This window comes from Mauremys reevesii, linkage group 1 (genome assembly GCF_016161935.1).
Source record: "Mauremys reevesii isolate NIE-2019 linkage group 1, ASM1616193v1, whole genome shotgun sequence".
NCBI classification, from domain to species: domain Eukaryota; kingdom Metazoa; phylum Chordata; order Testudines; family Geoemydidae; genus Mauremys; species Mauremys reevesii.
Genome location: NC_052623.1, coordinates 45,740,086 through 45,755,644, shown reverse-complemented (window position 1 = coordinate 45,755,644; position 15,559 = coordinate 45,740,086). Strand labels below are relative to the sequence as shown.

Here is a 15,559-nt window from a genome sequence, read left to right as displayed (position 1 = left end):
GCAGTCTCCTAGCAACATACTGAACACAGCTGATCCTAACAGGGGCTGCCTAACTGACTTCACTTCCTGACTGGTGGAGGGGCAGAACTAACTACTATTTAACCCAGCAACAGCCAGAGCTCATTGGCTGCTCAGCATATTCCCAACCTGCAGCTGCACTTGCTCCTGCCCCACCTGCTCTTATGCCCCTTCAGCCCTAACCCTTCTCCATCTTTGACACCCCGTCTCCACTTCTTGACCAAATCTCTGGCTCACCCATTGGCTCTAGTATTCAGCTTCTGATCCGTCGTTCTTCTTCGAATACTTACTCATGTCCATTCCATATTAGGTGTGTGTGTTTGCCACATGCACCGGTGCCGGAAGTTTTTCCCCTCAGGAGTATCCGTAGGGGACTGGCCCTGGTGCCCTCTGGAATGGTGCCCGCATGGCACGGTATAAGAGGCGCTGCTGGCTCCCTCCACCTTCAGTTCCTTCTTGCTGCCAGTGACAGTGCTGGAAAGTCTGCTGCTTTGACTAGCGTTGTTTTGTTCTCTATTCTTGAGAACTTTGAAAAACCTGTAATATAGTTGTATATTGTTAGTAGTTGAATTAGTTACCCTTATTAGTAGTTCTTGAAGTTCTAGTCCCAAACGGAACTCAGCTGGGGTACTGGGTATGCCCCAGTCTCCAGGCTTTAAGCCCTGCGATCACTGCAAACAGCCTACGCCTGTCAGCAATCCACATACCAGCTGTCTAAGGTGTTTAGGCGAGGGACACATAAGTGCCGTATCTGCAAGTCCTTCAAACTTAGGACAAAGAAGGAGCGCAATATCCATTTAAAGGTGCTCCTAATGGAGTCGGCACTCACTCCGGCACCGGAGCAGTGGTCCGACTCTGCACCGAGCACTGTGGCCTCCATGCGCAGTGCTCCGCCGGCACTACCTGAAAGGGAGTTCCAAAGAGAATGGAGCTCGGCTGTTCTCAGTGGTGACAGATGACAGAACAAGGAGTAATGGTCTCAAGTTGTAGTGGGGGAGGTTTAGGTTGGATATTAGGAAAAACTTGGAGGGTTAGACCAAAAGAAATCTGATGAGGTTCAACAAGGACAAGGGCAGAACTTTGGACAGAAGAATCCCATCCAGTGCTACAGGCTGGGGACTGACTGGCTAAGCAGCAGTTCTGCAGAAAAGGACCTGGGGATTACAGTGGACGAGAAGCTGGATGTGAGTCAACAGTGTGCCCTTGTTGCCAAGAATGCTAATGGCATATTGGGCTGCGTTAGTAGGAGTTTTGCCAGCAGATCGAGAGAAGTGATTTGACATGAGTGAGGCCAAATCTGGAGTACTGCCTCCAGTTTTGGGCCCCCCACTACAGAAAGGATATGGACAAATTGGAGGGAGTCCAGCGGAGGGCAATGAAAATGATTAGGGGGCTGGGGCACATGACCTACAAGGAGGAGAGGAACTGGGCTTATTTAGTCTGTAGAAGAGAAGAGTGATGGGGGACTTGATAGCAGCTTTCAACTACTTGATGGGGGTTTCCAAAGAGGATGGAGCTAGGCTGTTCTCAGTGGTGGCAGATGACAGAACAAGAAGCAATGGTCTCAAGTTGCAGTGGGGGAGGTCTAGGTTGGATATTAGGAAACACTATTTCACTAGGAGGGTGGTGAAGCACTGGAATGGGTTACCTAAGGAGGTGGTGGAATCTCCATCCTTAGAGGTTTTTAAGGTCAGGCTTGACAAAGCCCTGGCTGGGATGATTTAGTTTGGGATTGGTCCTGCTTTGAGCAGGGGATTGGACTAGATGACCTTCTGAGATCCCTTCCAACTCTTATATTCTATGATTGATTCATCCACAAGCGGGCACCGGTACCCTCCATGGCTCTGCTCAAGAAGCCAAAAAAGACTGTGAGGGGAAGATCTCCTAGCTCCCACAAGGAAAAGCAGAGGGCTGGGGGCAGGGGAGGCTCCAGGCCCCAGCACGCCAAGCGCGTGCTTGGGGAGGCAAGCCGTGGGGGGGCGCTCTGCCGGCGCCGCGAGGGAGGCAGGCAGGCTGCCTTTTGCGGCTTGCCTGCGGAGGGTCCGCTGGTCCCGCGGCTTTGGAGGACCTCCCGCAGGCTTCGGAAAAGCTGCAGGACCAGCGGACCCTCCGCAGGCAAGCCGCCCAAGGCAGCCTGCCTGCCGTGCTTGGGGCGGCAAAATGTCTAGAGCTGCCCCTGGCTGGAGGTAAGCCAAGACCCATGCTGGGGGCAGCTCAACACTCCCCGTTTGGGAAGTCGGACCCCAACTCAAGTCGAGCAGTGCAGCCCATACCATCCTTCACCTGCAACTCCAGATAGCAGTGCAGGCCCTGGCCAGCTTCAGGTACCATCGACACCTGAAGCCCTTCAGGCAGCTCAGGAAATCCTGACACTCCCGGTGCCACCCACACAGGCTCCAGCGGTACCCCGGTCTCAGGAAAAACCCATATTGGGACCTATGTGTGTGTCCCCGCCTCAGCGGCACCATTCCCTATCGAGAGGGACATCCCGCCATTGCTTGCCCACCTGAAGCCATTATGCCTCAGGACTAGAGAGGCAGGCTCAGCGGAGCCCTATTCGGTCCCCACACAGAGGGCACTGATCAAGGGACTCAAGGCGTACCTCGCCGGTAGATTGGCGCAGACCCTCTGAGGCGCCTGCAGCCCGGCAGGAACTCTGGGACAGGCCCCAACCATCTCCAAGGGCCTGGTATCAGTCACAGGACTGATGAGGAACCAGAGACCGCCGATTGCTGGACTGTCATCGCCCATCTCTAAGAAGTAGGTCGCCCTACTCACGAAGATCTCCTGGTAACCAGCCCATAGTAGTTCCTGGTCCTGTTCAGTGTCCTGGTACCAGTCGAGTAGCATGAGGCATGGCTTGCCAGGTGTCCAATGCAGATCCGCTGAACGTCGTCGGTCCCCAAGACCCCAACTCACTTGGACAGGTCAAGTTTGGGACACAGCGACCAGCACCAGTCAGACAAGAGCCACCACTCCACACTCCACACCACTCCTGGTCATCCTGTACCGACTGCTCCACTTATAAGTCACGGAGCAAGGTTCCCTGACTGCAGGACAAGCCCCAGTACCTGCAGTGCCTTCTACATCATCAACACCAAAACCTGTCCCATGGCCCCAAGCGCAGTGGCTGGCACCTTGGAACCTGTGCAACACTTCACCCAACCTTTCCAGGCTCCTCGGTCAGTGTTGGGAGCCTCAGAAAGGCCAGCAGCCTTGGTATCCGATCCTCCTCTGGTTCTCGAGGCTTTGGGGGATAAGACCCCCCCCAGGCCAGGAGGACCCAGGGGAGCAAGCTGCTGAACCACCAATGGCAGTGGAGGTTCCCACAGCACCGGCATCATCCTCTTCATTGCCAGACGAGGCTATCACGGGGCTCCCTCACCCAATTCCTCAGGATGATGCCAAAGCACACCAGGAACTTTTGAAGAGGGTCACTTCCAACCTGGGGATTCAGCAAAGGAATTGGAAGAGCCATCAGAGACTCGGTTTGACATCCTTTTCTCCTCGGCCTCTGCCAGAGTGGCTCTACCCCTTTGTGAAGGGGTTTCCAAAATCACTAATGCCCTGTGGCAGACCCTCTCTTCCCTGGCCCCTATCTCTAAGAGGGCCGAACGCAAGTACTTTGTGCCAACCAAGGGGCATGGGTACTTGTACTCCCACCCAGCCCCCAATTCCCTCGTGGTTGAGGAGGTTAACCACAAGGAGAGGTAAGGGCAACCCGGGGCCACCTGCAAAATAATGCCCTCCTTGGCCAACATGACTTCAGTATGTGGCAAGCCATGGCCAAGTTCAAAGGGTTTCTCCCCGAGGCTTCCAAGATGGAGTTCCGAGTAATCCTTGATGAGGGCATGACCGCGGCCCTCCAGGCAGTGTCTGACGCCGCTAATGTTGCTGCCCACACCATGACTTCCACTGTCTCCATACGGTGAGCCTCCTGGCTGCTCCTCTCTGGGTTGTCCACTGAGGCCAGCAGTCAATGCAGGACTTGCCCTTCGACAACCGAGCCCTATTTGCAGAGCAAACAGCAAGTTGCATGGTCTCAAGGACTCTCGCACCACCCTGAAAACCCTGGATCTACATCCCAGCCCCGGCACATAAGCAGTTCAAACCGCAGCAACCTCAGGGCCGCAGGAGCCAACCTCGGCAAGACCAGCCCCATAAATGAGCCAAGGGCTCTAAATGCAGTCCGAGCCACCCACCTCCACCCGCCTCCCAGTTGGGCTCGACTCGTACCAAGCAAGGGGAAAAACAATCATTTTGAGGGTGCACCCGAAGGTGACCTACCAGACTATTTCCTGGATCCATCTTTCCCATTGTTCTGCAACCGCCTTTCCCTTTTCCTCCCTGCTTGTACTGCTGTAACTTCGGACCGTTGGATCCTCAGCACAGTGGAACAGGGTTATACCCTCCAGTTCCTTTCTACACCCCCTTCCCACCCACCTTCCCCGTCCCTCTTCAGGGACCCCTCTCATGAGAGTCCCCTCACGCAGGAGGTAAAGGGGTTACTACAGCTGGATGTGGTGGAAGAAGTTCCTCTCGAGTACAGGAACAAGGGGTTCTATTCCCGGTACTTTTTAATCCCAAAGGCTAAGGGCGGTCTGGAGCCCATCCTGGACCTGCAAGACCTCAACAAGCACCTAAAGAAGTAAAAGTTCCATATGGTTTCCCTGGCTTCTGTTATCCCCTTCCTGGATCCAGGAGACTGGTATGCCACCCGTGACTTGAAGGACGCATACTTCCACACAGCAATCTTTCAAGGACACAGATGCTTCCTCCGATTTACGGTGGGGCCCCACCACTACCAGTTTGCAGTCCTCCCATTCGGCCTGGCAACAGCACCGAGAGTGTTTATCCAAGTGCATGTCGTGGTAGCTGCTTACCTCAGGCGCCAGGGTCCAGATCTACCTGTACCTTGATGACTGGCTGGTCAAGGGCACCACCAGGTCTCAAGTCCATGTGCTGCTCCCTGGGCCTCCTGGTAAACAAAAAAAAAATGGTGTTAGTACCAGTGCAGAGGATAAAGTTCATTGGAGCAGTCCTTGACTAGAGCCTGCCATGCCAGGCTCCGGATGCAGCACATACAACAATGGCTGGGGATGGTCTATTCCCAGCACTTCCTGGAAAAGATTGGTACCATTCCCCAGGCGATACTTACCTCACTGCATTGGTGGACCGACCACAGGACAGCCCTAGAGGGGGTTCCGTTCGACAACCCCCCTCACTCCATCATGTTGGTGTCGGACGCATGAGACCTTGTCTGGGGTGTGCATCTCGGCAATCTTCCAAAGATGGGGAACTCCCCAAGTGGACCTGTTCGCCACCAGACAGAACAGGAAATGCCACCAGTTTTGTTCTCGACAAGGTCTGGGCAAGGACTCCCTCTCCAATGCCTTCCTCCTGTCATGGTCAGGGAGCCTGATATATGCATTCCCTCTGATTCCACTCATCAGCAGGGTACTGGCAAAGATCAAGAGAGACAAGGTGCAGGTGATCATAATCACTCTGGCGTGGCCTTGTCAGCACTGGTTCGGCATGCTCATCAACCTTGCAGCAGCCCCTCCCTGGTCTCTGCCCAACTGACCGGGCCTGCTATCACAGGACCATGGTCAGCTCACCCCAACCTCACATTCTTCCACCTCACGGCATGGATGCTGGGTGGCTCAGAAAGAAGAATGGACCTGTTTGGAGGAGGTCCAACAGGTTCTCCTGGGAAGTAGGAAGCCCGCAACTAGACTGACTTACCTGGCCAAGTGTACGAGGTTTTCCTGCTAGGCGTCTGAGCATAGCTTCTCTCCCTCGCGTTCTCCTATACAGGCTGTTTTAGACTACCTGCTTCATTTGAGGAACCAGGGCCTGGCTCACTCTTCCTTTAGAGTACATCTCGTGCCTATCTCCACTTTTCACCTGCCGATCCAAGGCCAGATGGTGTTTTCCCATGACATGATGGTCAGATTCTTGAGAGGACTCAAGAGACTCTTCCCGCAGGTACAGACTTCTGTCTCGCAGTGGGATCTTAACTTTGTCCTCTGTAGGCTCACAGGTCCACCCTTTGAGCCACTGGGTTCCTGCTCCCTTCACCTGTCATGGAAGGTCATGTTCCTGGTGGTGGTGACATCGGAGAGACGAAAATCTGAAATTAAAGCCTTGACCTCAGAACCACTGTACACGGTCTTCTACAAGGACAAAATTCAGCTGTGGCCCCACCCGGCCTTCCTGCCAAAGGTGATATCTACCTTCCATATGAGCCAGGACATCTTCCTCCTGATGTTCTGTCCCAAACTGCACGAGACCACCGAAGAGTGGTGTCTTCATGCACTGGATGTCCAAAGGGCCTTGGCTTTTTACTTAGAACATACCAAGACTTTCCATAAGTCAGCTCAGCTCTTCATCGTTACAGCGGATGGGATGAAGGATCTTCTGGTGTCCTCACAGAGGATTTCCAATTGGATCACCTCATACATAAGGACCTGTTATGACCTGGCGGGGATCCCGCCACTGCTGATTGTCAGAGCCCACTCGACTAGAGCTCAGGCATCTTCAGCAGCCTTTCTGGCGCACATCCTTATCCAGGACATCTGTAGAGTCGCAACGTGGTCCTCTGTTCACACGTTCACAGATCATTATGCTATCACTCAGCAGGCCAGACACTGTATTGCAATCTACATGTTCATGAACTTGTACCCACCTCCAGGGGTACTGCTCTGGAGTCACCTAATATGGAATGGACATGAGCAAGCACTCGAAGAAGAAAAGACAGTAACCTTTTCTGTAACTGGTGCTCTTCGAGATGTGTTGCTCATGTCCATTCCACAACCCGCCCTTCTTCCCCACTGTCAGAGTTTCCGGCAAGAAGGAACTGAGGGTGGGAGGAGCCGGCAGCACCCCTCATACCACGCCATTCGGGCACCACTCCAGAGGGCGCCTGAGCCAGTCCCCTGCTGATACTGCTGAGTGAAAAACTTGCAATACCAGTGCATGTGGCAAGCACACACACCTAATATGGAATGGACATGAGCAACACATCTTGAAGAACACCAGTTACGAAAAAGGTAACTGCCTTTTGTGACCCTTAGCTCTGCTCTCGACTACCACCCCCAAGTGTCCCATGGCCCTCATTCTTGACTCCAACTCAGCTGCGGCCTAACCTCCAGGCCTGGCGAACCCCCTGGCTCCAACCATTAGCCCAACTGCCCATCTCCTGGTTATATCCTTGATAGTACCGGGAAGTGAAGCTTCCAAGGGAAAATGGCAGATAGTGGTGTTGGTGATTCAGAAGGTGGTGCTCTTCCTTCTGTGTCAGTAGCTATGCCCCTGCCCTCTTCTTACACATGCATGCACACACGCGTACACACGCATGCACACACACGCGCGCACACACACACACACACACACCCTAGTGGCTTTGCTCATTTTCCTACTCCAGTCTGCAGTGCTCTGTGCCTCTCCTTCTTGAGCCTCTTGGTTTCTGTACATTTCTTTTGGAAGTTAGCAAGAGCTTGCTGCTTGTATTCCTCTGAGTGGGTGGCTGCCTTCTGACATGTGGTACTCCTGTGGCTAGCTGTTCCCTGGGCCACCATGGGAGTGGGGAGAATGTGTGGGTGGATGCAAGTGCCATTAACCAGACACATGAGCAGATGACTGGCTTTAAAACAGATGTTGGTGGTTTCCCAAGAGCTTCTTGCAGTGAAAGTGGTGGTGTGGTTGCTTTCCCTGTTTCTCCAGATCTTCTGTTCTGCCCACCAGCTGCCCAACTGCTTCAGCTGCTTCCCACTGTCTACTCCTGCAGATCAATCAGAGAAGTGAATGGGAAGACTTACATCCTGCCTCATTCTATCCTGCAGGGCTTCTTGGTTCATGGTCCCCAAGCACCACTGCAGCTGCTGCACTGATATTTAATACCATGTTAGAGGGCCCTGTGCTGTTGGAGATGCTTTCTGAGGAAATTAATAACCAAGTGGTTTGGACCTCAGCTTTATAGGATCCAAAGGCATATTTACACGAGCTAGGGGTTTTAAACCAGTGTCTTGGACACATTCTAATTTAGTAAGTTCCACCTATCCCCTGCTGGATACAATAATCTTCCTCACTTTCTGCCCTAAAAATGTACTGAAATATTGCAGTGCTGTGTTAACACCTGTCACATCCTGCCCAAAAGATGGCTGCATATCAGTGCTGGATATAAATGGAATTCATGTAATAATACACTAATATTATTTTAGCCATGTTAAATATCTTTCAGCTCAAATACTTAATTTTTGGCATCCTTCAAGATACAAGGGTCTGGGGGTGTATGTATATAATACAACCTCCCTCAGAACACTATCCTTGCCATCATGCATGTCACCTCCCCATACACCAACATCTCTCCCAATGACTGCATCGCTGCCTGCCTCAAATACAGTATATACAAGACAATGGACAACTCTCAGATATCCACCCCAAACAGATCACCAAACTTCTATTTCTTCCTCACCCATAACAATTTTACATTCAACAACAAACACTTTGTCCAAACAGCCAGGGGTACTAGGATGGCTCCTCAGTATGCCAAGCTCTTCGGGGCCACTTTAAGGAAGACTTTCTGGACAGATGCACCACAAAACCAATGATATACCTGAGGTACATTGATGATATTTTCATATTCTGGACAGATCTAAACTCCCACATAGATTTCCATCTCAACTTCAACAGCCACCACCCATCCATTAAACTCTCTCTAGAGCACTCCCACAGTAGCATCAACTTCCTGGATATCATCTTCAGCAATGGAACCCTGCAGACAACTATATACAAGAAGCCCACAGATCACCACACCTATCTTCACAGATCCAGTAATCACCCCAAACACACCAAGAATTCTGTTATCTTCAGCCAAGCACTCAGATACCACATAATGTACTCTGAGGAGAAAGTCCAGGATATATACCTTAATACACTCAAAAACACCCTTGACCAAACCGGGACACACCACCACAGAAGTAGATTGCATCATGGAACAGGCCATCCAAATAGCAGAGAGAACCTGCTTCAATACAGAAATAAAAGCCCCTTTGATAACACCCCCTAATTGTTACCTACCACCACACACTGCAGCCCTTATGATGTATCATCAAATAAATACAACCCATACTCGATGGGGACCACATCTGAAAGAAATCTGTCCTGAACCACCTCTTCTGGCCTTCAAATACTACTACACCAGTCTCTCCAACTTCATCATCAGAAGAAAGCTCCGCACAGAAGGGGACACAAACCGAAAGCCATACCAGACCCTGCCAGAACAACACATGTAAAGCCTGTAGACCAGGGGTAGTCAATAGGCAGACCGCCAGACGCTTTTGAACAGACCCCAAAATCTTTATTTACTTACTGTTGTTTTTTATTATTTTCTCTGGAGTCTGGACCTTGACTTTACCTTCACCAAGAAATTTGGACTTTGGCAAAAAATAGACTACCTCTGCTGTAGAAATACCTCCACTACTATAATGATCAACACCTCCCCGCACAACACAACGTTCAAGATCCATGGGTCCTACGCATGCCTATCACAACCTATGGTGTACCTCATCCAGTGCACTAAATGCCCGAATAACGACTGTATGTGTGAAACCTGACAATCACTATGTTCTCAAATGAACTCACAGAGAAAACTGATGAAAGACAAAATCACCGATGGGCAAACACTTTTCACAAAATGATCACTCCATATGTGATCTCTCAGTTCTCATTCTCAAGAGAATCTGTGCAACTTCAAAAGATGAGCCTGGGAGCTTAAATTCATAATTTTGCTAGACACTAAAAATTCTGGACTGAATAAAGATACTGGATTTATGGCTTATAACAACAATCTGTAACCCACTAACCACTATCCCCAAACTGTCTTTTTTCCTCTCTTCCTTTCTTTCCCCCCTATGACTGGAAGAGTGTTAACAGGCTACTTCACCTTGACTGGTCACTTGAAATATGTATTATGCTAAACAATCTGTTCCACCCTTGTATTTAGCTGTGATGCTTAGAGTAAGTTTCCTAGACCTGAAGAAGACCTCTGTGTAAGCTTGAAAGCTTCTCTCTCTTACCAACAGAAGTTGGTCCAATAAAAGATATTCTCTCACCAGCCTTCTATTTCTGTGTATAATACACTCATACATACACTGATATTCATATGTATAAATAAGTAAGGTGGGCTGAGTAGCAACACCTATAGCTGAGGGCCCCCAACTCTTTCTATAAAAAATACCAGAATTTCAGTAGTTTATAACTTTAAAATGTTCTATAGCAGGTATCTGCTGAATTTTTTAGGAAAGTTTTTCAGCAAAAATGGTTCTGCAGTTTCAGATAACAAGGATGGGGAAATGCATTATTTTGTCCACATTTTTTAGAAAAAATTTATATGACCATTTCATTGAGACATTTTAGCATCTCAGTGATTTGAAGCAGGCACTTGAAATTTGCCTGTGGGGTTGTACTGTTACCTTTTGCTATCCCTGTGAAAATCCACCCATATTTGGCCAAGTTATAAGCCTCTGACAATTGTAGTTAGCACATGCTCAGTAGTTTATTAGAGGCCACTAGCATTATTGGTCGAAGATTCTGTCTGCACTAGTGTGCTCCATCCTCATATAGCAGCTATTGCCAACTGAACTTCACATACACAGTCCCCACAGAGCAACTGAACATACTCCATCCTGGGACTCAAGGAACTGAGTGGGTCTTTACCTAGAATTGTTCCTCCCCCTTGCCTGAAGTCACTGTGGCACCAAGAGCAGGGAGACCCTCTCCTGTGTTCTCAATGCACCCAGGCAGCATGGAGGAGAAGAACGCAACCTGACTTTTATTGAAAATAAGTAAGGGGGTGGGAAAGGTAAACTAGAAGCAACAGGAGCCCAAAAGGGACAGGAGTTACAGAGGGGATAGAAACATTGCAGGAACAGGCTGGGGTGACAAGGTCAGAAACATCTAAACCACTAGAACACACTTCCCTCCAGAAGTTAGAACTGAACCCAGGATTCCTACATCTGCATCTCTGTTTCGCAGCTGTCAAGCCTATCACTGCTTTCCACTGGCTAAATATGTGTGTCATCCCCCCCGTAATGGCTGGTTCACACAGAGCAGAGCAGCCTAATACTGCTACCAGTTACTGAGGTCAAGATGTAGGAATGGGGGCCCTGCTGATGACCCATGGGCATCAGTATGGTTCCATGTAATGAAATTTGTTTTCGCAGTTTGCTTTTTTTAAAAACTTAACAGACATTGGATTTTTAAAACTACATTAAAAGAACTTTAATTCTGGCATTTCCTAACTTTTGAGTGCTTGACTCTGTTTCAACATATATTATGTGCATATATGTGTCTGAATAGTTTCAGGATCTATAGCACAGTGTACACAAAAGCACACTGCTGAGCTAGTAATAAATACCTGAAGCAGTTTGTGGTTTCATCTGGGTTGCAAGAATATTTGAAGAGGTTATTCATACTATTTTTGAACATTGTCCTTACCTGATCATTGCGGGAATTAGAAACAAACTGCCGGCTACAAAATATTCTGTTTCATATTACTTACCATTTTCTCATAAAAAGCTGAAGAAATGCTACAGATCAAAGTTTCAAGTCAGAGTTTGTTACTGAATGATGTTTTTTTTATTATTATTATAGGTACAGCATTGGCCAAGAAACTGACAAAAAAGGTAAGCACAATGTTCTGTTCTCAAAAGGAACTCTCATTCCTTCTGTTACTAAAACTGTATTTCACAACTGATACATTTTTTTTAATTTGTGTATTAAAGGAGGTAGAGGCTGCGCTGGTAAATGTTACGAAGGCTAAGCCAGGACCAACCTTTTTTAGAGACCTCGGCGATAAAGGTAACACACTTTGGTACTGAAAGTACATCTTATATTTTTGGACCTAATTATTTACATGAATATATTTTAAAGAAGGTTCTACAAGCCCAACTTGATTTCCAGCTAGCAAGAAGTTAACTCCTTGCTGAGATCTCACTCAGCTTTTCAAGACAAGGAGGCAGGGCTGGGAACTGAAGACCCATTCAGTTATTCCTAGGGCACCAGGAAATTCTGTAAAAACACCTAGCCGACACTGCCTATGGAGGAGGCAGAGCTCAGCAGCCAGTTACTAGAAGGGTGGGTTGTAGCCCAAAGTAGGCTTTTGTTTGTTTAACCCCAACAGGTTGTTAGATAGATTTTGTGTAATTTATATGCACTTAAAATTTATAGAAAAGAAACCTTGGATAAAAATCATACTTGACAATGTACCCCCCTGTTCTGGGGCATCCCTGGTTTCCAAGGGTGGTTGAATCCCTTATTCTTTCCTATTCAGACAGGACCTCAGTGATACTCACTCTTTCCCCTGACCCCCTTAGGACCAGCAGGCCCTGGATTCTTGTGTAGCCCCTCCACTTAGGGGCTGGAAGTATAAACTAGTAACAGTTACTCCAGCCTCTAGGATATTACATTTTTATAACCGGGAAACCAAGACCAGCAAATAAAGATTAACAACACTTTCTTTTAATTTTTCCCTGTCCTTTTTAGGAGTAAAGGGAAGGGAACAGGCAAAGAAATAGAGAATTCCAAATAAGGGAGTAACTAACCAATCCATCAGCAATAAACACCCACAAACTAAGTTGCTCTGAGAGAGCGACCCAAAGTCTCTGCACAGGCCCTATCTGGATGGTAGAGTTGGAGCTTGATATGAAGGGCTGGTGTCTCTTGCTGGGAAGCAAACAATGCTCCCTTTCGGTTGAAGTGAGTCCTTGGCATCCACAAGCCCTCACTGTCCCCTGGCTCCCAGTGCAGAGGAGGCCAAGCCAGCACTGCTAGTAGTCATTCCTCTGTGGCACAGTACCTCAGGAGTTACATCCTCCCCAGTTGCTGTAACCCAACTACCGGCATCCAGTGCTCTCTCACTGGTCACATTGTCCCTGGCTCCTTTGCCAATTCTGGGCCATGCAGATATAGATGGTGCACAGATGTCATACATTTTTTATGGGATGATATGCCCATATTTCTCTATACTCTCAAATTGCTTCAGTAAAACTCACCACCACAGAAGTTTTAGCTGAAGTGCAGACATTGGTGTGGAATTATAGAATCATAAAAATGTAGGGCTGGAAGGTACCGCTAGAGGTCTTCTAGTCCAGCTTCTTGCAATGAGGCAGGACCAAGTAAACTAGATCATCCCTGACAGATATTTCTCCAACCTGTTCTTAAAAAACCCTCCAATGATGGAGATTCCACAACCTCCCCTGAAAGCATATTCCAGAGCTTAACTATCCTTATAGTTACAAGAATTTTTTTTTTATCTAACCTGAATCTCCCTTGCTACAGATTGCTTCTTTTCCTACCTTCAGTGGACTTTGAGAATGGTTGATCATCATCTTCTTTATATCATCTGTCCCCACTCAGTCTTTTTTTCTCAAGACTAAACATGTCCAGAATTTGTAACTGATTTTCTAAATCTTTCATTATTTTTGTTGCTCTCCTTTGGATTCTCCATTTGACCACATCATTCTTAAACCAGACAGTACTCCAGCTGAGGCCTCACCAGTACTGAGTAGAATGGGACAATTTACCTCCCATGTCTTATATATGATACTCCTGTTAATACCCCCCAGAATATTAGCCTTTTTTGCCACCAGATCGCATTGTTAGCCCGTTTTCAGTTTGTGATTCACTATAACCCCGAGATCTTTTTCAACAGCACTACCATGTAATCAGTTATTCCCAGTTATTTTCTAGTTGTGCATTTGATGTTTCATTGCTAAATATAGTATTTTCACTTGTCTTTATTGAATTTTATCTTGTTGAATTCAGACCAATTCTCCAGGTTGTCAGGGTTATTTGAATTCTAATCCTGTCCGCCAAAGTGTTTGCAACGCCTCCCAGCTTGGTGTCATCCACAGATTTTATAAACATACTTTCCACTCCTTTGTCCAAGTCATTAATGTAAATATTGAATCGTATAAGACCCAGGACAGTGAACTATTGATAACTACTCTTTGAGTATCATCTTTCAACCAGTTATGCACACACTTTAAAGTAATTTAATCCAGACCACTTTTCCCTAATTTGCTTATGTTATGTGACACTGTCTCAAAAGCCTTACTAAGCTAGATCTGATCCATGCATCCATCTGATTTACCCTGGGCCATTCTAGATATGGCTCTGAGGATCTCCACTCTTTCATTCCAGGATCTTCTCTCCCCACTCTCACTCCCTTGAGGGCTTTATTGGTGGTAGCTGGGAGTTGCTCTGGAATGGGTTTACTGCTGGTCTGGCTAACAGCACATTGGGAAAGTATTTCTACAGCTTTAGATCCTATCAGGGCCACTGAACAGGGGTTCCTAAACTTTCTGCCAGCATGACCCCATTTTAATGAAGTCTTTCTTGACAGGACCTGAGACAGCATGGCAAATGCCATTTTAAAGAGCAAAATATCATCCTCTGCACAGTGTGTGACCTTGCATGTATCCTACTTGTGAGCTCACACCGCAGGGAGGATGTCCTCTGCCCAGTGTGACCTTGTACGTATGGTGCATGTGAGGTAATGCTGTGCAGAGAATGCCAGTTTGTAATGCAAAATGGTATCCTCTATGTGTTGTAACCTCGTGTGCATTGTACGTATGAGGTCATGTTGCAGAGCAAAATGGTGTCCTCCACACAGAAGGGATCGCCGCGACCCCATCTGCTGATAGTGCGACCCCATTTTCAGTCATGACCCACAGTTTGGGAACCACTGCCATAGAAGCATGCTCAGTGTTTGGTCCACCAAACCTCCTTACTGACATAACTCTTTGAATTCAGTTTCAGTTTCACATGTATAAAGCTATAAATATTTTTTTTAAATAAAAATGCAAAATATTACTTTCACAAGTGCCTGGAACTAATAATCTACAACTGTTTGAAGGCACAATTTAGGTTGCTTATTTCTACCATCAAATGGTTATTTAAATATTCAGTAAAACTGTCATTGGTTCAGATTGCAGAATAGAAAGCTAGGAAATTCTGCCTTCTAGTGGATAGTTTTAAAATTAACTTCACGTTCTTGGGGATATATTTCTGTTTATATTTTACTAAGAATATTTTATTTATTAGCAACACTTATTATTTTATAATCTTAGCAGTTTGACTGTGGAGGTTTTTTTTTTTTTTTAAATACCAGGAAAATACAACATGCTTGCTAATCCAAAATAAAGAAATCTGGTTGCAATTGACTGAGGCATAAGCATTAAGTAAAGTTTGCAGCATTTATCTTTTAATTCTAATGGGGTCTACATATATGCCAATAGTATTTACAGATTGTTTTAAAAAAAACCTTGTCTACTGCACCTATTAAATGTAAAAATGAAAATGAATAAATGTCAATGATCTCTTCAGAATAAAAAGTTTCACAAAGAATAACTCAGTTCAGTTTGTGCATCAGGTAAAGTGGTCAAATCTGTATAAAAGTAATAAAAGTGAAGTAATAATATTGTGAGATGAATTCTCATGGAAATGATTCCATGGTAAAAATCTGCTTCAAGTCAGC

The 15,559-nt window shown here is 47.2% G+C and overlaps 1 protein-coding gene across 3 annotated transcripts in view; it reads left to right on the top strand.

Annotated features, from left to right (window-relative positions):
- Window positions 1-15,559, top strand: part of MICU2 (mitochondrial calcium uptake 2) — a 256,675-nt gene that overhangs the window by 187,421 nt on the left and 53,695 nt on the right. For all 3 annotated transcript variants that reach the window (XM_039492545.1, XM_039492554.1, XM_039492560.1), the window contains 2 exons: window positions 11,674-11,705; window positions 11,805-11,880. In XM_039492545.1, the coding sequence (XP_039348479.1) occupies window positions 11,674-11,705; window positions 11,805-11,880 (108 nt within the window). The remainder of the gene's footprint in view (window positions 1-11,673; window positions 11,706-11,804; window positions 11,881-15,559) is intronic.